Here is a 22,188-nt window from a genome sequence, read left to right as displayed (position 1 = left end):
TAAAATTAAAAACTGAAAATGACTCATAAATTAGGTTACCGAACAATGTATGATCATGCGAGGCTTTGAACCGGAGACAAAATTTGCAGTAACGATCTCCAAGCCTTCTTCCTCGAGCACCAGGAGAACCTTGGGCAAAGCCGAAAAGCCTCCCTGGAGACTCAGAAGAACTACAGATAATCCAGAGTCCAAGTCTTGAACCTCCACGTCCATTGTTATGTTTCCTTGTTGGCTTGTTCCTTCAGAGCCACCCAAACGTTCTCTCTTCTCCTTCATCTTCTCCACCCTCATTTGAAGCTCTTTGATATACTTAACAGCTTCATCTAATCTCTCCGGTACTGGCATCATTTTCTGTTTCATCATCATTAATAACAACTTACAATCACAAAATATAAGTTTGCATGCATGAATGCATGCATGTTAAGTATATATATATATAAACTGATTAAACCTTAGTGTTTGATGAGTAATTAGGGAGGAGGGAATCAAGGTTGGACAAGAGAAGCTTCATGTGGTCTCTTCTGTTCTTCTCCACTATCTTTCTTTCAAGCTTCGAAGCAGCCTTGGATTTCTTCATCTCTCTTTCAAGGGAAACAAATGAGGTATGAAGTTAGAAAGATTAATATTAATGAATTTTGGTAATCATCTGTCTTGCATGCACACTTATATATAGAGTCATAGAGATGTATGGCTCTAGATGACTTTCATGCTGAAATATGAAAATTAAGCTTTGAGAGGACATATGCCTAGTAGCCTTTAGATATTGGACCTACATCAGTAGGAACTAATCCCATCCACTTTGTCCGGAACAATAATCTCCTCGTCTAAACAGAAGATATTTTCTGTTTACATTGAATTAGGTCATGGGTGACGTCTCACATGGTAGCTAAGAGGATCTAACGGAACTCCCAGATGTTTGGTAGGTGCTTGAAAGTTTTTGTTTTTTCATATATTCCCTGAGATGATCTAATGGAACTCCCGGATGTTTGGTAGGTACTAAAAAGTTTTTGTTTTTTTTCCCAAGACGATCGATAAAGGTTATATATATTAAAAGTATATGTAAAAATTAAAAATTAATTATTAATATTGGGCACTCTCATTTCATAATACAGAGTTTAAACAGTAAATCTATACTCATAATTAATTATGAACCCATTATTATAACTTTTTTCAATGAAACTCAAGCTCGATGTCTTACACTCATTTTTTTTATAATGGGACTAACACCACAAAATTACAAACCTTTTAATAAAAAGTTATTCTTAAAAAAATAATTATTATTGTTAAATTAAATAATTACTAAAATAACATTCCTTTAAAAGCCATACCTCTTGAATTCATCTGTGACAACATCCATTGTTTTCATCCCCTCAAGCTTTTCAAACCTTATGTCCCACTTTATTCTTCAATAAATGAGAAAAACAGAAGATAAATTTATCTATGTTTAACGACTGTAACCCCATCTCTACATTTAAATATATGCTTTTCAATATAGAAATAGACTAGCTTTATATTTATTATATATTCTGATAATTAAATGCTATTTTAAAAAAACATTTTTTTTTACAATTTTTGTTGTGATTTTTATTTACTTTTATTATTTATTTTTTTAAATGGATATTGTGTATGCATACAGTTACAGATAGCACTTATTTTATTTTTGAAAACGACAGAATGAGATTTTTAAATGAAAATAATATTAAAATTTAAAACAATTAAAATGATATTTTAAAAAATTAAAATGTAGAGCATAACAAGCATTTGTAAAAAACAAAAGTGGCTGAGGTTACACATGGTCACCGTCTATAAATTAAAAATAAAAAAATATGTAAGATCATGATAAAGCCGTGGATGAGTTAAAAAGATGTCATTATTTTTTTTTTTTATAAATAAAACAACTAGTGAGTTGGAATGACAGTAAACTATTAATATATATGGAGAAAAGCGACAAGACGTAAAACACGAGATACTGATGCATGGGGAGCAAAGGTCAACGCCAATCCACGTGCCCTCACCTTGGGCAAGACATGGGGTTCAATCATAGGTCCTTCCCAAAATCAAACGCCCTACACAAGAGACCCGATATCAATTGATCCAAAAATCGTTGATAAAACTATTAATTATTTTGTTTGAAAAAAAAATAAATTATCATTTTTCTATAGAATTGTGCGGTGTTTACAAATGAACCAGTCTCTCACTTTCCTAAATATTTTGATGATTAAATATTATTTTAATTATTTATTTTAATTTATTTTTTTACTTACTCTTACCTGCCTCGGTGAGTAAAAGTTTTTTGTTCAAAAATAACATCCATGATAGTAATGTATTTTATATTGGTCACATCACATGGGAAGCCGCACTCTCACGTTTTTTTATCTCTGGCGCCTTTTGACTTCAAAATTCCGTGATCTGTAAAATTACTTGAGTTCCTTTGGAAGTACACCGATTAAAGTCAGGAGACATAGAGGGCGCCGTACGATTGGCCGGCGAGCCAGTGTGCGTGCGTGATACACGTGCGTCAAACCGTGAGAACCTCAATTTAGACAAGACACAATGTTTCAAATGTCTCATTATCTACTGTTACTAGGGCTAACAATACTGTCTGGCTGTCGGCCGCTTTTGTTTAACTCAGAATAAAAAGAATTTAGACAGAATACAGGTCAAAGTCGGCCGGTGCTTAATTGTCAGAATTTAAATCCGAGCTAGGTCCAGATATAAAAATTTAAACAACCGATCTTTTTATCTTTAAAATTTTAAAAATCCATAATCTAATCACAGCTATTTTAAGCCTAATATTTCAAAAACTTCAAACATATATTATTTTTTTCTATTAAGACTTGGATTTTTGTATGATTTGAGTTGAGTTTTAGAATTTTTTTTTTTTTGTGAATTAAATTATTTTTGTATAATTTAATATTTGAATTAACTTAAATGTAGCTTATAGAATTCGGACAAAATTTGAACATCTAGACAACCTGATTTAAAAAAAAAATCGAGTTTGGACAAGTTAGGTTAGTTTATTTTTAAAACCAAGTCGGGTCTAGTCAACAGTTTATTTATTTGTAATAGTAGTTGCCCTAACCCAGTTTTGCACAGACGCAAATTTTTGCCACCCTTACATGTTACTATAATTGTTGTATATGCACTGAGAGATAACTTTGGCAACTAATTGTGTAGTGCAATGGGTGAGACACTTAGGCAATGCATGAGTAGGTGCGACGCTGAATCCCTGTACTTGTGTTGTAGCAATAGCTATTCATTGGTTCACAATATTGTAGAACAATGTTTATTTACTATTTATTGGGTCTTAGTGTATGTCTTTTATAGGATTTATATTCTCCACTCCCAAGATTATATTGTGGGATTCTGGTCCTTGATAATATTACCTTTGGTGTATGTAATGAGGCTTTATTGTCTCGTGTGTTAATTCGCCCCATATGGTAAATCCTGGGCTTGCTTGGATAGAGGTATAATAAGGTTTCATAAAGTAAAGTATAATAATAGAAGGTAAAAGGAAGTTTTAAACCCTTCTTTACTTGGGACAATGTAAGGTAAATAGAGGTTTTGAAACTTTGTTGTGTTTGGTTTGAAGGTAATTTGAGGTAAGGTTATATAGTAATATTAGTAAAGTACCCCTAGGATGAAAGACAAAAGTTGTAACTTTATTAACAATTATGTGAAACTTATACATGATTCTCTTCAATATTTACATAAATCTCTCCATCAAATATCTCTGTATTAATTAATAATGATATTAATAATATAATGATATTAATTAATAATATTGATAATGATATTAATTAATCAAATATCTTGGAATTTTTGTAAATGAGTATTGACATTTTGGCCAATAAAAAAGTATTGGTACTAAAAACTTCCCCACCCCTCCAGTTGGGGAATGAGAGAAAAATAGAGGTTTAAAAACCTCCATCAATCCCTCTCAACCTTAACCTCTCCCTTAAAACCCCCTACCCAAGCATGGGTTTTTAAAAATCATTCCCTTACCTTACCTTCAAATACCTCCATCCAAGCAAGCCCAAGGGGTCATTAAGTCATTGTTAACTTGTGCACTTTCATATTTGCCTGTCCATTTCACGGTGCTTGTCACCTTTGTCAAAACTAAGTAAATAAATAAATAATAAAACTAATAGATAACTTTATACTTTTCTAATAACTGGATGCTTTGTTTTAGTTAGGGTTAGCAATTACTATTAATTGATATTTAATCAATAATTGATTAATTATCGAAGATCGATCACATGAATACATAAATGTATGTGATAGATGAAAATTACCTCACAAAGATTTCACAAGCGCAAAATCCTCCAAAGCACACACATGATGTTTTTAAACTTCTCGGCATCTCTTGCTTCAATTAACTCATGTGAATATTAAGGTTTTCATGTAGCAGTTTTTTTATAGCAATATTTTCTTCATTAGTGAAAACCCTAATTGTGGGCCCCACACATTTTTTTTATTTAATTCATTTAATTGTTTTGCATGTAAGGCTGTTACGGAAGAGGAAAAGAAACTTTCCTTTTTATTAAATTTTTTTTTCTTCTCTTAATTTTTATATCTTATTAGGTTTTCAAACCCTAGCCGCCACCCTTTGTTTCTTCCGATATAGTCTCTCGTTTAGACCAAGAAAGAGGGAGAGATCTTGCCTCTTTCCTTTTCTCTTTTTCTTTTTGGTGTGTGGTGCCGGCGGCGAGGACGGAGATAGGCCTCTTCGTCAAGGTTGTGTTGTTATCGTTGGGAGGTAAGCGTTTTCTTCCTAGATCTAGGGTTAAGTGGTGTAATTTATCTCCTAGATCTTGTTGTGGTATTGTTAATGTTTTATTTAGGGATTAAGTGGTGGAATTTTTATTTCCTAGATCTTGTCGTGGCATCGTTTATTGATCTTGATTAGGGTTATATTGTATGCCTAGTGGATTGATTATCTCATATTGATGCTGGCCTTTGCACAATGAATTTTTCAACATTGAATTGCAAGTTTGTTAATGCCTCCGTTCATGCTTAATTATTCTTGATTTGATAAGAATAATATATATATATATATATATGTTTCTTTTAAATTTAGTTTTATTTTACTTCATATTATTATTTTTGAATTAATGTGCTAGCTGTGTGTGGCGTCCATTTCATATTATTATTATTATTATTATTATTTTTGAATTAATGTGCTGGCTGTGTGTGGCGTCCATTGATTTAGAAAATATATTCATACATATATATATATTAAGTTATGGGTTATGATGTTGTGTTTAGTGTAAAAATATGTTGCTTTTTTATTAAAATGATGCATAGTTTTGTAAATGTAAAAGTTCTACCCGAATTTTGATGTATTGAATCAAAATGTTTTTAGGTTATGCACTCCTATATATATATATATATATATATATATATAATGATTGATTAATTGTTTTAGGTACTATATTTACTTAAGTTATAAGGAATAGTGAAGGTTCAGAGATAAGTTGTTAAAATATATGTATATATTGGACTATTGAATGTTTTAAGTATTATGATAGTTAGGGTAGGAATTTGATCCACTGTATATTCCTATGTATTTGTAGCATGTTTAGCATTTTGATACGTTGGAATGTACTCTTAAATATAGGGTGTTCTGTGGAAGCCTAATTTCGTGGTGCTTATAGGTTTGGTGTTAACTAGTCAGGTAAGTACACCACATATAAATATTTACATATATGTATATGCAAATTTTTGATTCCCAATAATCATCTACGTAATTATTTAATTAACTTGGGTTTTACTGTTAAAATTATTCCAATGCTATATGTTTAATCATCATTTAGTAATATTATTTATTTATTTTTATTTTGTTTTTATGATATTCTGCTTAATTAGAGATTTTTATGTTAACTTACACCAATATTTGTTAATATAATCATTCTATGGATTCATGATATTTTTTTAAGTTGCTTTATTTATTTAATTTATGATTTTTTGGATTGGTTTGGGTTGCTGGAAAAGTGTTTATCTATATAATGTTTCCTGATTAACTATATTTGTTATAATGGTGTTTCCAAATTTAAATAAATTTTTATATTGTGTGGAATATCATGTGAATTGATAAATGATTATTTGATATAATTGGATTAATTTTGTTAGAAAACGGGATCACTAAATTTTCATATTATTGCGTTGACGATGATTTTGGACACGATATATTTTTGTTATAGAAACTCGTAGTCCCCAAACTAACTATGCAATAACCCTGTCACTGGGGGTTAAACACTGACCGTGTCAACACGTACTTCTGACATAGAAACTATAGTTTCGCACCATTCCGTCGGTGAAGAATAACGGCTTCTGATATTCTGGCTCGGGTCACCGAAGGTAAACCTATGAGTTCTAAAATCCGATTCGGGTCACCGAGTTTAAATAAATGAGTTATGATATTTTGTTTTGGCATTAGTTGTTTGGGGGACATATATGCTTGTTATTTTTGTAGAGTAAATCTGTTATGATTTACTTCCGATTTCTAAATTTCACTTTTTTATTTATTCCGCTTTGTTACATTTTGTATGTTTTTAGAAATTATTGAACATTTTTGTGATTCCGATATTTTTAGTGGTTGCTTACTGGGCTCTCAAGCTCATTAAGTTGTTCTCTCTCTCTCTTTCAGATCAGGAGTAGGGTTGGGTGGTGGACAACTTAGCGGGGTCGTTGAGCAAGTCGTTGCCTAGTTATATTTCAAGTTAATAATTTTCCCTTGTTATGGACTTAGAACTTTTGTCTTATGTTTAATGTCATATGAGACACTTGTTATTTGTTTTTGTCATATTTCGGGCATTGTGCCTCTATGTTGTTTTGAAAGTTAATGTCTTTATTAAAGGTTGTGTTATCTAGTGTGAGACAGGTTTTGAGGCCTTGCGTGCCTACTTGGTCACGACCTTGTAGGTACGTGGCCGTTTGTCAATGCTCCAGGTTCGGGGCGTGACACTAATCTCATATCACATATAGGGTAATTGGGTTAATCTTAGAAAATATAGCATCAGCACCATTTGAGACCTCTACATCTTTAACACATTAATCCTTATTAATTTTAATAATCATAATCATGCACATCAACAAATTTCAATTTAATCCAAAGATTAGAGATATTCGTATATATGACCCCAATATAATATTTTACATATTAGTCTCTTTATCAATAAATATTTTATATAAGTGAGTATGATTAGGCCATTGATAGTATTGTGGATCCCCACTTATATGTGTGACTCCTTATAATGTTGTATATAAAACAAATTTAAGAACATGTATTATAATAATATATAATTTATATAACAAAATACTTTTAAAAATTAATAGACCAATTTTTCATCTAACACATAAAAAAACAAGATCTTGAATACTCCCTCCTACGACATGAGTGATAGATTCTATCTTAGATGGCTATGGACCTTTATGTATTCATTTTATAACCCAACATGTCTGTATATAGCCTCCAATTAGATATCACCAGTTGATACTATCAGAGTAATATAATTTGTATAAAAAATTTAATAACACATTTAGGTAATAAGAACTTTTGGTAACAAAATATCTCTTTCTCTTTATGACAATGTTTGGTCCAAAAGTTCCATAATGGTCCAATTCAATATTTGTCAACTATAAATACTGACAATACTACTTAAAATCTCCACTCTAGTAACTGAGATAAGCCACTCTATCACATATAGCAATCCAACATGTGACAACCAATAATAAATACAAAATATATTTTATCTCATAGAACTATTTTGGTTGCAAGGAATATAGCGAATTATGTTTAAGTTTAATGATCTCTATGATCAATTTGATTTATATATAATGCAACCCAAAAATAAAATATGTCATCTAACATAAATAATACAATACCCATAATTATACATACAATAAAATAAAACTATATTATTAAATATGAACTAAAATTGATTTTATATGGCATACTAGTTTTTCAAATCATACATGCACGACTAATGCATATGTATCACTGTCATGCAACTCAAAAAATTATTTCGTTTTTCAGAATTATAATAGTTTCATAGTTTAATATCCCTTGATTCTTATATTTGATCTTATGTTGTATATTTAATGTAATACATGTCCCTCTAATTTTTTAATAAAAGTAGTCACAAAAAAATGATTATGTATAAAAATTACTCAGAGTTATGACCATCGAAATAAACGAATGCTAGTGTGAGTAACTCCTATACGAAAAAGTTAATAGTGCTAGTGTGAATAACTCCTATACCCAAAGTTAATAGTTTGAATCCTCTCTAATGTATAATTGAGGATTTTGTGTGTTTGGAGAGTGACTTGTTTACATTGTGGACAAAAATTTTACTCAGAGGTTAACTACAAGAAATATCCTGATTTATATCCATCCAACCATATATATATTCATTGTTAATTGTTGCACCATAGATGAACATTGTAATTTTGTACTATTTTAGAATGTTAAATATTATATTATAAAAAATTATATATTTTGTAATTTATAATATATTTATCAGAATATTATAATAAAAATATTACAAATAAAATTTTATACTTTCATCTCAACAAAATTAAAATAATATGCCGTTTTTTGGTTGGGTGTAATATTAGATTAATCTCGGAATTTTAACAATATAATGTAACCTCATTTGGTTGCTTAAAGTGGGAATATTATATTCCCATAATCTACACTACAAGCAATATAGGAAAAGGCAACGAAAAACTTGCTACGGAAATATTCCATTGTTATTTTTAGACATTGGTGATGGAATCCACATCAGATTACTGACAGAATAAAATTTTTATCTATTCAACTTGTTTTTATTACATTATCAATTGAATTTTAAAGACTAGCAACAGAATATAGTTGAATTGTAAAGAAAATTTAGCAACTGAATATCGTCGTTGTCATTCAGTTACTAAAAATTATATATGTAGTAATAATCCCTAAAATTTGAATTATTATTAATTGTAGTGCAAATATCAAAATTTAATTTTAGCCTATAATTTTAATGTTACAATTTTATTAATTTTAGTCACTCTAGTTTATATGGATTTAAATGTAAATAGGTTGTATCCATATATCTTTGTGTAACAAAGTGGCTAAAAATAGAATTTTATACTGTAGTAGTAAAAAAATAAATAGTGATATAAATATCTCTAATTTTAATTCATCAGGCTAAGCAAATTTAGTTATTATCAACAAATCATACTTAAAAATAGATATAAAATCTTTTCTATAATATATTATATGATGTTTTATAAAACCTATGTTGATTATTTATTTTTTTAGTTATAAAAATATATTATTTCACTTTATTATTATTATTATTATTATTATTATTATTATTATTATTATCTATATTCTATATTCTATATATCTATACATACTATTAAAGTAGACGTATAATCTACTTCAAAAGTGTTTCAAAGAACAATTTTATTTTTTTATAATATTTAAGTTTTTATTTATATTACTTATAATATTAATAATTTAAAAACATTAATTACACCTAATTATTTATGCAATAAATTTTCATAAGACATTTGAAATCCAAGGTATAAAATAGTTTCTATGGTAGGAATTGTTTAATTATATTATTTTATATATGATCTTGCCTCAAAACTCCTCAAAAAATTTTACAAACTTCGATGTGAAGCCAAGGAAAATGCTTAGTCTATACACATATTTAAAGTAGATGTATAATCTACTGCTATGAGAGTGTTTCAAGGAAAATTTTAAATTTTCTTAAGAATTTCTTTTATTGCATTTAAGTTGTATTGAATGTGATATTAGTAATGGAAGGTGGTTAATTCCATTTATTTGTTTCTATTAAGTGTTCCACTATATGTTTCAAACAAATTATAATTATTAAAAAATATTATTATTTTATGCAAAAAAAAAAGTATACAATAGTTTGCAAAATGTTTGGAGTATAGTTATTACAATCACTTCAAACATCATGCTCTGTGGGTATTAGATTAAATAGTTCAATCGTCGTGTCATTTGGGTAAATATTAGATTAATAAATATAGTTTTAAATATTACTTTATAATTATAATTTTTTAAAATTATTTTGATATATATAATATAATGTAATATTCATTATTATTTGTTAATTATAAAATTTATAATGTGAAGGAAAATAAGAGATTATTAATCACTTATTGGTAACTATAAATTAACCAAAAAAACCTCATCATTAGGATTGATTAAAAGCATTAAATTGGTTTAACATTAAATATTTAACAAGATCTTTCAATTAAAACGGATTTTTAGAAAGTGAAAATCATTGTTTAATTCCATTTTTTTTTTTTTTTTGCATTATATGTTCCATTATATGTTTCAAAAAATTTATAATTATGAAAAAATATTTTTATTTTTATATTAAATATTTAAAAAGGATTTCAAAGAAGATTTTTAAATTTTTTTAAAGAATTTTTATTGTATTATGAACAAAAAAAGATTTAATGGCATTGATTTCATCATGGCCAGTAAATCAGTTTTATATTAAATATATAATAAGATCTTTTAATGGAAACGGATGGTAATTTGATTCAAGAGAACTTCAATGAAGATTTTTAATTTTTTTTTAAAGAATTTTCCCAATTGCATTATGAACATAAAAGATTTTAATGGCATTTAACTCAGCAGTTTTATATTAAATATTTAATAATACCTTCTAATGGAAACGGATGGTCTTTAGAAAGTGAAAATCTTTCCTAAATTTTTTTTGGAGGTATTTGTTTAGAAAATATTGAGTAACATCTATTTGGGAAATCTGGGAAATAAATAAAATGTTGTGTTGTTAATAAAAAAAAATTCAATGGTATTAATTTTATTAAGGATGCTATGTAGGTAGGATATGTATGTTGCATAATTTTAAATCGTATAGTGCTACACACGCAATATATATCTAACTACAATTGTTTTGAATAGATAATCTTTGATAGACATGAGCTACAATGATAAAGATCTTCCAATGGAAATGTTTTTAATAAAATAAATACTTTTTCGGTATTCCTTTGCTTTATTATAAATGAAAATTATCATTAATATTTATTACACACAAATATTCATATTTTAAAACCATTAAATTACAAAACCTCCGCTAAAATTGCAAAATATCCGAAGCATAGCGAGAGGGAATTATACTATATATACTATTAAAGTAGATGTATAATCTACTCCCAAAGTGTTTCAAAGAGCAAATTTAATTTTTTTTATTATATTTAAGTTTTTATTTATATTATTAATGATATTAATAATTGAAAAACTTTAATTGCATTAATTTATTTGTGCATTAAATGTCCATAATACCTTTAAAATCCAAGGTATACAACTTATAATCTACTCCACAGTGTTTTAAGGAGCAAATTGAAATTTTTTTTATTACATTTAAATTTTTATTTATATTAGTTATGATATTAATAATTAAAAAACTTTAATTGTATTTATTTATGTATTAAATATCCATAAAACCTTTGAAATCTAAGGTATACAATAATTTTCATTATAGAGATGTTTAATTATATCATTTAATTATATATGATATTACCTCAAAAACCCCTCAAAGTTTTAAAAACTCCGATGCGAAGCCAAAGAATGCCTATATTATTATTATTATTTTATAGTGAAAATTGCTAAAAACACCCCCAAAGTTTGCTGATACGCATGCGATTCTCCCTAAATCTGAATATACATAAAAACTTTTCCTTTCGAACACCAAGCATCTAACGATTGATTGATAGAGTTAATTTGGAATTTTTGGATGAAATTGTCCCTCATGGAAGTTGTGGAAAGTGCATGTAGGTTTGACTATAATCGCCCTTAGGGTGTAATGAATTTCCATTTTAAAACTATGAGACTTCGCTTTAAAAATATGAGGTTATGTTTAAAAATAAGTTTTTGTTTAAAAATGAGTCATGCATTACTCTTCATACTAACCTAAATTCTTTTGTTTGTAGGTTATAATGTAATCATGCTAACCTAAATCCCACAAACTTATTAAATTTTTTAATGTAAATATCGCTATCTCTATATAATAAAACGCCATCTTTATGATTGTTTGTCTTTGTTTAACTATCAATGTTTCTATTTAATATATTGCGTTTACGTTTAAAAAAGTACTTAAATATCGTTGTTTCTATTTAAATATGTACGAGTGACCAAGATTAATTGGTTTTTATACCAAGGATTAATTTGTCACTTAAATATTGGTTTTTCAGTTTAAATATCAATCTTTTCTGTTTAAAAAATGAATTTTCTGTTTAAAAAAAATGAGGTTTCTGTTTAAGAAACGAGTTTTCTGTTTAATAAATGAGTTTTTTGTTTAAGAAATGAGGTTTCTGTTTAAAAAATGAGTTTCTTGTTTAAGAAACGAGTTTTCTGTTTAAAAAATGAGGTTTCTGTTAGATTTCTGTTTAAGAAATGAGATTTCCGTTTAAAAAAATGAGCTCTGTTTAAGAAATGAGTTCTTTGTTTAAGAAATGAGTACATCCATTACTCTTTATGCTAACCTAAATTCTTTTTTTTGTAGTTTATAAGTTTGTTTGTAGTTATAATGTAATCATGCTAACCTAAATTTTTTCCCACAAACTTATTAAAATTTTAATGTAAATATTATTATCTCCATATAATAAGGAATGACCATCTTTATGCTTGTTTGTCTTTGTTTAACTATCGATGTTTCTGTTTAATATATTGCGTTTACGTTTAAAAAAGTGCTTAAATATCGTTGTTTCTATTTAAATATGTGTGAGCGGCCATTGGTTTTTATACCCAGGATTAATTTGTCATGTAAATATTGGTTTTTTCGTTTTAAAATATCAATGTTTCTGTTTAAAAAATGAGTTTTTCTCGTTTATGACGGGTTTTCGTTTAAGAAATGAGTTTTCTGTTAGGCTCTCGCTTTAAGAGGTGAGTTTCTGCTTTAAGAAATGAGGTTTCTTGTTTAAAGTACGACTCTCTGCTTAAGAAAAATGAGCTCTTTGTTTAATAAAATGAGTTCTCTATTTAAATGAAATGAGTCACGAATGCATTACTCTTACATTGCTAACTCAAATTCTTTTTGTTTGTAGTTATAATGTAATAATCTAATCTCAAATTTCTTTTTTCACAAACTTATTAAATTTTTTAATGTAAATCATCGTTATCTTCATATAATAAATGAACGCATCAGCCTTTTATGCTTGTTTATCTTTTGTTTAATCTATCGATATTTCTATTTTAATATATATGCGTTATCGCTTAAAAAGTGCTTAAATATTATTGTTTTTATTTAAATATGTATCTGAGCGGTCGAGATTAATTGGTTTTTATACCCATGATTAATTTGTCACGTAAATATTGGTTTTTCCGCTTAAATATCAATGTTTCGTTTAAAAATGAGTTTTCTGTTTATCAAAATGAGGTTTGCTTTTAAGAAATGATGTTTATCGTTAGGTTTCATAAGAAATGATGTTTTCATTTAAGAAATGAGTTTTCGCTTTAAGAAATGATGTTTATGTTAGGTTTTTTGTTTAAGAAAACGAGTTTTCCGTTTAAAAATGAGGGTTTCTCGTTTAAAAAAATTAGATCTCTGCTTTTAAAAATGAGCCTCTGCTTTAAGAAATGAACTTTCTCCAGTTTTAAGAAATGAGTTCGTTGTTTAAAAATGAAGACATACAAAAAGAATGCAAAAAGAATGAAAAATGTACTGCAAAAGGTTTAAAGCATATGATGGAATTCATGTCTGCAAGGGCAAAATGAAGTGTAAACAATAAAGGATAGGGTTGTCTGATAGATTTAAAACTCACATGACGTTTGGAAAAGTTTAAATTCTTTGAGGCAGTGAAACAATAATTTTTCCCTATTTTATATGCATAATATTATCTTATCACTCAGGGTTTTTTAATACATTACAATTAATTAAACAAAAGATTTAAAAAGTTCTCAAAATCTTTTGATTTTTTATCAATATTTTATTTTAGTATAATCATTAATAATAATTTATATTTTTTATATTTTTAGTATATAATTTATTATTTAATAAAAATAATTTTAAAAAAAAATTATCATGCTAAGGCCCATCTTCACTAAGGCCGGCCCTGCCACACTCTCGCTTTCATAAATAAAATAAGATAAAATAAAAATATTTAAAAATAAAAAATATTAAAAAAAAAACTAGTTTGGGTTTGTTAAACCACGAAGGGTAATATGGTAACAATGTTAGAAAGCATCTTATGCTTCTTATCGGATTCGGATCGTACCTGTCCAGAACCGGATCCGGATCCGACAAGATGCCCTCGCAGGAATGGTTGCTTCCCTGCGGGCTCGTCTCTCTTGTTCTCTTGTAAAACGGAAACCCTCCCTCGCTGTTTTCTTCGACCTCGGCGGGATCTCGGATCTATCTGCTTCTAGGGTTTGGTTTCATCCCCATTTCTTGGTTTTTCTTTCGATTTCTGATCCAGATTGTGCTGTGATTGCCTTTTTTTTCTCTTGAATTGAAATCATTCGATGGTTCTGATCTTGTTATTATTATTATTATTATTCGGGTGTGCAGCAGTCTTCTTTTGCAACCATTTAGCAAAAGAAACCCCTCAAATTTAGGGCTGAAATCATTGCATTCCTTCCTCGTTCATCGCTCGTTTCCCCAACCCAGTGTCGCCGCCCTCGCTCATCCTCTCGGGGTCTCCCGTCCGCCCGGTCATTCCCACCATCGCCTCCCCGCCGGCGCTTCCAGCCTCTCTTATGCTCTTCGTTTCCAGTAAGTCTTCAATCCCTTGTTGTATCTCTCTCCATTTTTGTTGATTTTTGAATGGATTTTTTTGGGTTGTCTCTTTGTTTATTTTCTTGCTGCTCCTCTCTTGTTTAATTTTCATTCTGTTCACAGTCAAGTACCAGTAGTTCTCTAGTTCCTGAATCTGTTCTTATGTTTATGCTTGTCAATAACTCATCAATAGTCACTTCAAAACCTCAACTTCATGCACTTGATCAACAACCTGCAACACTTATTACTACTTTGATTGATCATAGGAAACCAATTGCTAATGCTAATTTGGAGTTGATAGAACAAGTTGAAGTAGATGAATGTTTGCAGAGTAATTAAAGAAGGTGGTTTGCTCAGGGTTTATATGTATGATTTTCCTTCTGATTTTGATTTTGGATTATTGGGATGGAAGGAGAAGTGGTCAGGTATGGCCTGATGTCGAAGATGCCAAGGATGTCCTGGCATCCTTACCATTTGCAAACATTCATTTTGGCCTAGATTTTTTCGTTTTCCATACTACAGAGCTTTGTTTATGATTTTCCATTAAGTTTTGAAGTATTTTGGGGCATATTTTTGAATAGGTCAGGGTGATTTTCCTTTGCTGATCTTTCCAGCAGACCAATTAGTTTTGTACCAATACTCACATGAACTAATTAAATGGTGGTTTTTGATCTAAGGCAAGATGGCACTATCTTATCTTTCTAATATTGGTTCTATCTTATCTTTTAAAGATGTTATTTGATTTAACTCTATATAATTTATTACTTCTACTCCATCTAAAGGGATGTCTGATTCAGATAGGTATTCTGAAGACTGTATTTTAGTTGTAGTTTCTAAATGGTTTGCTTTATTAAATAACATTACCTTTTTTCCTTGAAAGTAGTGTTTGAAAGTTCATTGCTTATGCTACAAGTTTTAAATAATGTAACCCATTATTATGTACCTTGGAACCCATTCAATCTATAAGCGATAATAAGCAGATAAATGCTCTATTTTCTTTGATTGGTTCAATAATGCTTGTGTTTACATATCACTAAAAGAGACTAGATTTAAAAAATTAAGTTTTAAGTATTAATTCAGAAAAAGTTAATTAGTTCAACTACCTAAGATGTAGATTAATATTTTGATCAATTTGTGTATAAATTTGAATCATATAGACTGTAGTTTTTCATTATAACCCTTTCAAGTAAAAGACAACTTGGTTATTTTTTATTTTTTGGAGAATTTTTTGTAAAGGTTTAATTTGTTCATATATATATAGAGAGCGCCGTGCGCAAAAACCTGAGATCCTTATATTGCGATTGCCGAACACCCAAATCCTTGGAGTCTTAGTTTCTGGCAAGTGTAGAGATCAAGGGGAAGAGGGTGGTGGAGATGGGGGAGAAGCGATTGGGGTTGCTGGTGCTGTATGCATCACAGACAGGGAATGCCATGGATGCAGGGGAGCGCGTCGGACGAGAGGCAGAGCGCCGTGGTTGTTCCTCTGTGGAGGTCCTTTCTATGGATGTGTTTGATCCGGTGTGTAATTTTTCTTAATTCTTTATCTTTTTTATTGTGATAATAGTTTGCGCAAATGTTATAGAGATTAAGGCAAAAATAAAAAAATTAAAAAATTAAAAAAGTTCCTGAGTTGAATTATATGGGGGATTGTTGGAGATCAGCATTTACTAAGGACTCCAATGTTTATTTTTGTGTGCCAATAATGGCTGTTTAAAATAAGTTTTAGTCTATTGACTCTATTCAATAAAAAAAGCTTTTATTTTTCTAAAGGCTGCCCTTTTTTATGGCTAGCTGTGAATTTATATGCCTTTTTTCATAGGATTGCTTGCCTTTGGAGCTCATTGTGATCTTTGTCGTGTCAACCACGGGCCAGGGTGATGTGCCAGATTCCATGAAGGTTAACTCACACTTGAATTGCATTGAAGTTTGGGATGTGTATTGGCATAGAAATTATGACTTGATTTTAACTTTGCAGGAATTTTGGAAGTTTCTTCTGCGAAGAAATCTTCGTCACCAATGGTTGCATGGGCTTCACTATGCAGTGTTTGGACTAGGTGACTCTGGCTACCAGAAATATAATGTAAGACTCTTTACGAATACTGCTGAAATTGTTTTTGAACTGTGTTAGATTCTCCTTTGTGTTACATGTTCTTTTGGCATTATATATGTTCTTGTTTCTTTATTAACAATGAAAATGTGCTAAATGCTTGTACAACTTTTGCTTTACCCTATCTATTGCAACTATTGCTGGTGAAAAATAATGACTGTGATTGTTCATGATTATCTACAGCAGGACATGTTTTTTATATGGAAAAGTTTATGTTTTTAACTTTTATCTTCTGGAAAAAGGTGGGTAAACCGCAAATTCATGCAAGTGTGAAGAATGTAGTGTAATGTAGTAGAAGGCCATAGGAAATGGCTCAATTAGATAATTGCAATGAAGATTTCTCTACAGCATTTTAAGCAAATCTAATCAGGATATTATTTGTTGTCTCTAGTTCCTGATTTGGGTTTCATGTAATCCAGATTGTTTTTTACCTGTCTATATTATTTGTTCCATTTATCTGACATGCAGGATCACAACCTTATGTTGCTTTATCATAAAAACCATAAAACATGGATCTTTCATTTGAATGGTCTTTCTAACTAAGTCTTTGACATCAGTACTTAGCTTTGAAAAGTATGGTTTTATCATTTGGTCATTTATCTGACGGTTATTCATAACTTTGATGCAGTTTACTGCAAAAAAACTGGACAAAAGGCTTTTGGATCTTGGGGCAACTCCGATTATTGAAAAAGGTTTGGGAGACGACCAACATCGTTCAGGGTATATGACATATATAAGTTAATTTTTAGACTTCTATGTGTTTGACTACAAACTAACCTTGTTGACTTTTATCATCACAACTTCATTGATCATTTGAAAGTTTGACAATTTGCACAGGTTGGCTGAGGATCTATGGGTTCACAATTTGAAGCATGCTTTTTATGCTTATTATCTTTTTTTTTTAATCCTTTGTTTAATTCGAAATAATAGCTTGTTCTGTGGAAATACTTAGGTGACTGTAGTCTCTTATTGATGATTGCTTCTTCCATGGAAATACTTGCATCCTCATCTATGAAACTTCAAATGTGCTCTGTTATTGAATCATATAAAAATACCATAACTATTTCTTCCACAGATATGAGGGAGCTTTGGATCCTTGGTTATCTTCTTTGTGGAGTGCACTCAATCAAACTTTTCCAACAATTATATCTAGTGATTCAGATAGTGGTCTTTCTCAGATTGGAACTTTGGATCAGGTTAAATTTCAAATCATTTACCATGGTTCTGATAATGTGCAACAATCATCTTCAATCATGAAAGGTACTTGGATTTAATCAAGCAGACTGAGGGGTAGATTTATTGTAATCGTCTTTGATATGTTTGCTTTATTGAACTAATATTGAAGAAGCACAATAATGCTGTTGGTGGTCCGATTGATTTTCCCCTCTCAAACTTTTGCCTATAAAAATTTAATTAGCATTGATGTGTGCTTTTGTTGGGAAAGACGCTAACTTGAGATAAAATGGTTTGTCTTTAAGAAATTATTAGTGGCTGTAGAAAGCATCCCAACAAAAATAAAGTAAGGAGCTCAAAAGATGAAATGATTTGTGATAGTGACCTAGCCAATTAATTACTTAAAGAACTTTTCCATGTTAATGACTAGGCATTAGCACATAGAGCAGACAACTAAATTTGGGTCATAGCTATACAATTTTTTATTACTTATAAAATTCTTGATAGAACTACAGTGTTTATGAAACCTATAAGAATACTTTGCCCTTTAACTTCTGAGCCTTCATTGTCATTAAGCATAGTTATTCTTTTCTTTTAAGATACTCTGTCACCTGTACTTGTTTGTCCCCCTTATTTGATCATTACACATTTCTATACATTTCTTTCTTTGCAACATGGACATGATGAATTGCTTGGTATTTTAAATTTTACTAGGTGCGCATCATCCTCATCCCAGTTAAATTGGTGTAGTGGACCTTGTCATCAATGAACTTTTAATCTTATTGCCCTTCTCATTGCTACATCAATTCTCTCTTGGACCTTGGATGTTTGTTTCTTCTTTGCTGGTTACTTATGTATTACATCTGCTGCACCTCTTCTATTTTGTTGTTCTCGGTATGCTTCATTTTTGATAGCTTGGCTGTTCAGTTTGAGGCAATTAATTGTCATTTTTCATAAGTGAGGGCTCATCAATTAGTTGAATGGATAATATTTCTCTATCTAATCTGCATTTTCGGAGACTTAGGTGCCTTCTAGTAATCCTGGTATAATCCTGGTTGGACAGTATCTTTTGAGACAAAATGAAATAAACTTGACAGTTGTTGCTTAACATAATGGCCTTTCATGTTGGTGGACAGTGATTGATATGCAAAGAGAAGTGGTATGATTTTACGCATTTATCAATGAAAATATGGTGTGAAGCTTTTGGATACTAATGCTCATGTATCTTTACATTATCCTTATATTTGTCAGATTTGCCATTATCTTCATTTTTTTCAGCATACTATAACTCCAATATCTGCCAGATTACAATAATAAGGAGAAAGTCATCGAGGAAGCACGGTTAATGTCTCCTGCAAGATATAGTCATGATGATAGCAGGCCTCATCATTTCTTGAAAATGGTATGAAGTAATTGCTCAACCTTTTCTTCTCATGATGTTCGTTTAGAAGATGTCAATTCTCATTTAGGTGTAATTTTGTTATATAATCTGTCATAATCTATCTAATAGGGGCAATTCATCATTATTTTTCTTGATACTAGGGGCACCTGATGAATTTTTTAGTGAAAACAGAATTTGCTGCTAGATGAATGTTGAGGATCCAAAGATCTTGCAATGGTTTCATTTTCTTTGTAATTCAAACTAATCTGCCAATATTGTAGTGTAGGCTTGTATCTTAGGTGTGATTTATTGAGACCAAGCAGTCACTTTACTGTGCCATTGCTTCTATTCTGTTTGGGATGTATTAACTCAAGTAACTTTCTTCTATTGAGGTTCAGCATAAATTCAGACTTCTTTAACTGTTCTGTGGCTGGCATAAGCTTATGTTTTGCTTCCGTTCCACATGTTATTTGTCCAGTTCTTTGATAATTTGACAGGTTGTGAATCAACGTCTGACTCAAGTTGATTATGAGAGAGATGTGCGCCATTTTGAATTCGAGGCGCATTCATCAGTAAGTGTTACATTGTTAGCCATACTCAAGATCCAGATTTATAATGGCTTCTGATTCTAATTTTGATGATCACTTACTTTAGTCCATTGATTATCAAGTGGGTGATGTTCTTGAGATTCTACCAAGTCAAGATCCTGTTGCTGTTGATGCATTTATACAACGTTGTAACCTGGATCCTGAGTGTTACATAACAGTATGTGCCATGTCTCCTATTTCTTTCCCTGAATAAATTTTATCAGTGTATGTTACATGTATCAAATGCTCAAAATTATTTTGAGACTTCTACTTTTCCGGCTTGATTCTGTAGTTAGACATAATAACATACTTTCTGTCATCACTTCATTTTATTTTCCCTTTGCAAGGAAATGCAATTTTTATTGAACAAAAACATGTGTTTTAGGTTCAACCGAGATCTGTTAATAAACACCTAAATGATGTGGTGGGCCCTGTTAAGTTGAGGACCTTTGTGGCATTGACAATGGATATAGCATCAGCATCACCTCGACGGTATTTCTTTGAGGTAAAATAGTTGTATTTGAATGCCACAGTAGGATATCTGTAAAGCATATGTATAACATTCTGTCTTTGGCTGTGAAGTTTTCCTTTAATAAACAGAAGTCCCTCGGTTGGCAAACTAGTTTAAGGAAATACGCTCAAATGTCATAGTATACTGTATCAGTAGTGCCTATTGAATTCTTCAGAATTCTAACTCAGGGACAGGATCTTACCAATACTACAGTCATATATCCTATTAAAGTTATTTTTGCAGTGCAGGTCATGAGCTTTTTCGCAACTGCTGAACATGAGAAAGAAAGGCTTCAATATTTCGCTTCTGCGGAAGGTCGGGATGACCTTTATCAGTACAATCAGAAAGAGCGGAGAACAGTTTTAGAGGTATTAGGTAACGCTCAGAAAGTTCTCTTAAACATGCAAAATTAAGACTAGCGGCAATCTTATATTTCCGCTATAATTTCGTATGGAGGATATCTAGTTTTTGTAATGATTGATCAAATTGTCAAGCAGGTGCTTGAGGATTTTCCATCTGTGCAGTTGCCATTTGAATGGTTGGTTCAATTGGTTCCTCCACTTAAAACGAGAGCATTTTCTATTTCATCTTCGCCTCTAGCTCATCCTAATCAAGTACATATTACTGTGAGCATAGTATCATGGACGACACCCTACAAGAGGAAGAAGTATGGTCTTTGCTCAACATGGCTTGCCAGACTTGATCCTCATAGCAGTACAGGTAAGACGCCTACACTTATTTTTGCAACAGTTTCTGCATATCAGTTTTTCAACCTCTGATAACAATGCTATGGCAATTCTTAGGAGTTCACATCCCTGCATGGATTCGTCGAGGACTACTCCCTCCTCCCCCACCATCTCTTCCTCTAATACTTGTCGGACCAGGAACCGGCTGTGCACCATTTCGTGCATTTGTGGAAGAACGGGCGGTCCAAAGTTTGAAGTGTCCTGCAGCTCCGGTTCTATTCTTTTTTGGCTGTCGTAATGAGGACAAGGATTTCCTCTACAAAGACTTCTGGTTTTCTCATGCTCAAGAACACAGTGTCCTCGCCACAAAGCACGGTGGAGGTTTCTTTGTTGTTTTCTCAAGAGACCAGCCTCATAAGATTTATGTGCAACATAAGATTAAAGAAGAGAGTGAAAAAGTTTTTCGACTCTTGGGTGAAGGAGCTTCTATCTATATAGCAGGATCTTCGACGAAAATGCCAGCAGATGTGACATCAGCCATCGAAGAAATTATTTCTAAAGAAGCTGGAATCACAAAAGAATCAGCTGTCCTATGGCTGAGACGTTTGGAGAAGGCTGGAAGGTTTTACATTGAGGCATGGTCATAAAGTTTTCAAAACAAGGATGCTCGTCTTTCTGGTTGAAAAGGTATGCATTTCTCTAAGCAAACCATGAAGCGTGAAAGCTTATTATTGGTGCTTTTAAGATCTTTTAACCCTATCAGACTCAGTTTATTTTAGTTGGAGTAATGACTTGAGGTGTTGCATGTACCAATTGAGTGTACTCATAAAATTTCATGTGTATACTCTTGAAGATGATTTAACGAAAATCATCAATTCATTTTTTATATAAAGCTTTTTATTTAATTGTTCATTTGGTTCATTAACAGAATAAAATAATGTTAAGGGAAAGAACGTGATGATGGAGCCTTGAATTATGTAAAAA

The 22,188-nt window shown here is 30.6% G+C and overlaps 1 protein-coding gene across 5 annotated transcripts; it reads left to right on the top strand.

The window, feature by feature from the left end:
• The first annotated feature begins 14,300 nt into the window (after positions 1 to 14,300).
• On the top strand, positions 14,301 to 22,109 carry LOC120280386 (NADPH-dependent diflavin oxidoreductase 1). 5 transcript variants are annotated; one of them, XM_039287228.1, is made up of 14 exons: positions 14,301 to 14,411; positions 14,553 to 14,756; positions 16,021 to 16,277; positions 16,579 to 16,656; positions 16,735 to 16,839; positions 17,495 to 17,586; positions 17,942 to 18,126; positions 19,344 to 19,441; positions 19,918 to 19,992; positions 20,075 to 20,185; positions 20,393 to 20,512; positions 20,767 to 20,886; positions 21,016 to 21,238; positions 21,322 to 22,109. In XM_039287228.1, the coding sequence occupies exons 3-14, from the start codon at positions 16,134 to 16,136 to the stop codon at positions 21,849 to 21,851; spliced, it is 1,881 nt and encodes a 626-aa protein (XP_039143162.1). In that variant the 5' UTR covers positions 14,301 to 14,411; positions 14,553 to 14,756; positions 16,021 to 16,133; the 3' UTR covers positions 21,852 to 22,109. The 5 variants fall into 5 exon arrangements, with proteins under 5 accessions (XP_039143162.1, XP_039143160.1, XP_039143161.1 ...); XM_039287226.1 differs by having other exon boundaries at positions 16,579 to 16,839; XM_039287227.1 differs by having other exon boundaries at positions 14,333 to 14,411; positions 14,556 to 14,756; positions 16,579 to 16,839.
• The last annotated feature ends 79 nt before the right edge of the window (positions 22,110 to 22,188 follow it).

This window comes from Dioscorea cayenensis, chromosome 17 (assembly GCF_009730915.1).
Source record: "Dioscorea cayenensis subsp. rotundata cultivar TDr96_F1 chromosome 17, TDr96_F1_v2_PseudoChromosome.rev07_lg8_w22 25.fasta, whole genome shotgun sequence".
NCBI lineage: Eukaryota > Viridiplantae > Streptophyta > Magnoliopsida > Dioscoreales > Dioscoreaceae > Dioscorea > Dioscorea cayenensis.
The sequence above is the reverse complement of the archived record's forward strand: the minus strand, read 5'-3'. Positions and strand labels throughout refer to the sequence as shown.

Excerpts from the sequence above, each read along its gene's own strand:
- LOC120280386 (XM_039287226.1), top strand. The coding sequence starts at position 16,134 with ATGGGGGAGAAGCGATTGGGGTTGCTGGTGCTGTATGCATCACAGACA. Across the intron at positions 19,442-19,917 it reads CTCATCATTTCTTGAAAATG|GTTGTGAATCAACGTCTGAC; the intron begins GTATGAAGTAAT and ends ATAATTTGACAG. Across the intron at positions 19,993-20,074 it reads AATTCGAGGCGCATTCATCA|TCCATTGATTATCAAGTGGG; the intron begins GTAAGTGTTACA and ends CACTTACTTTAG.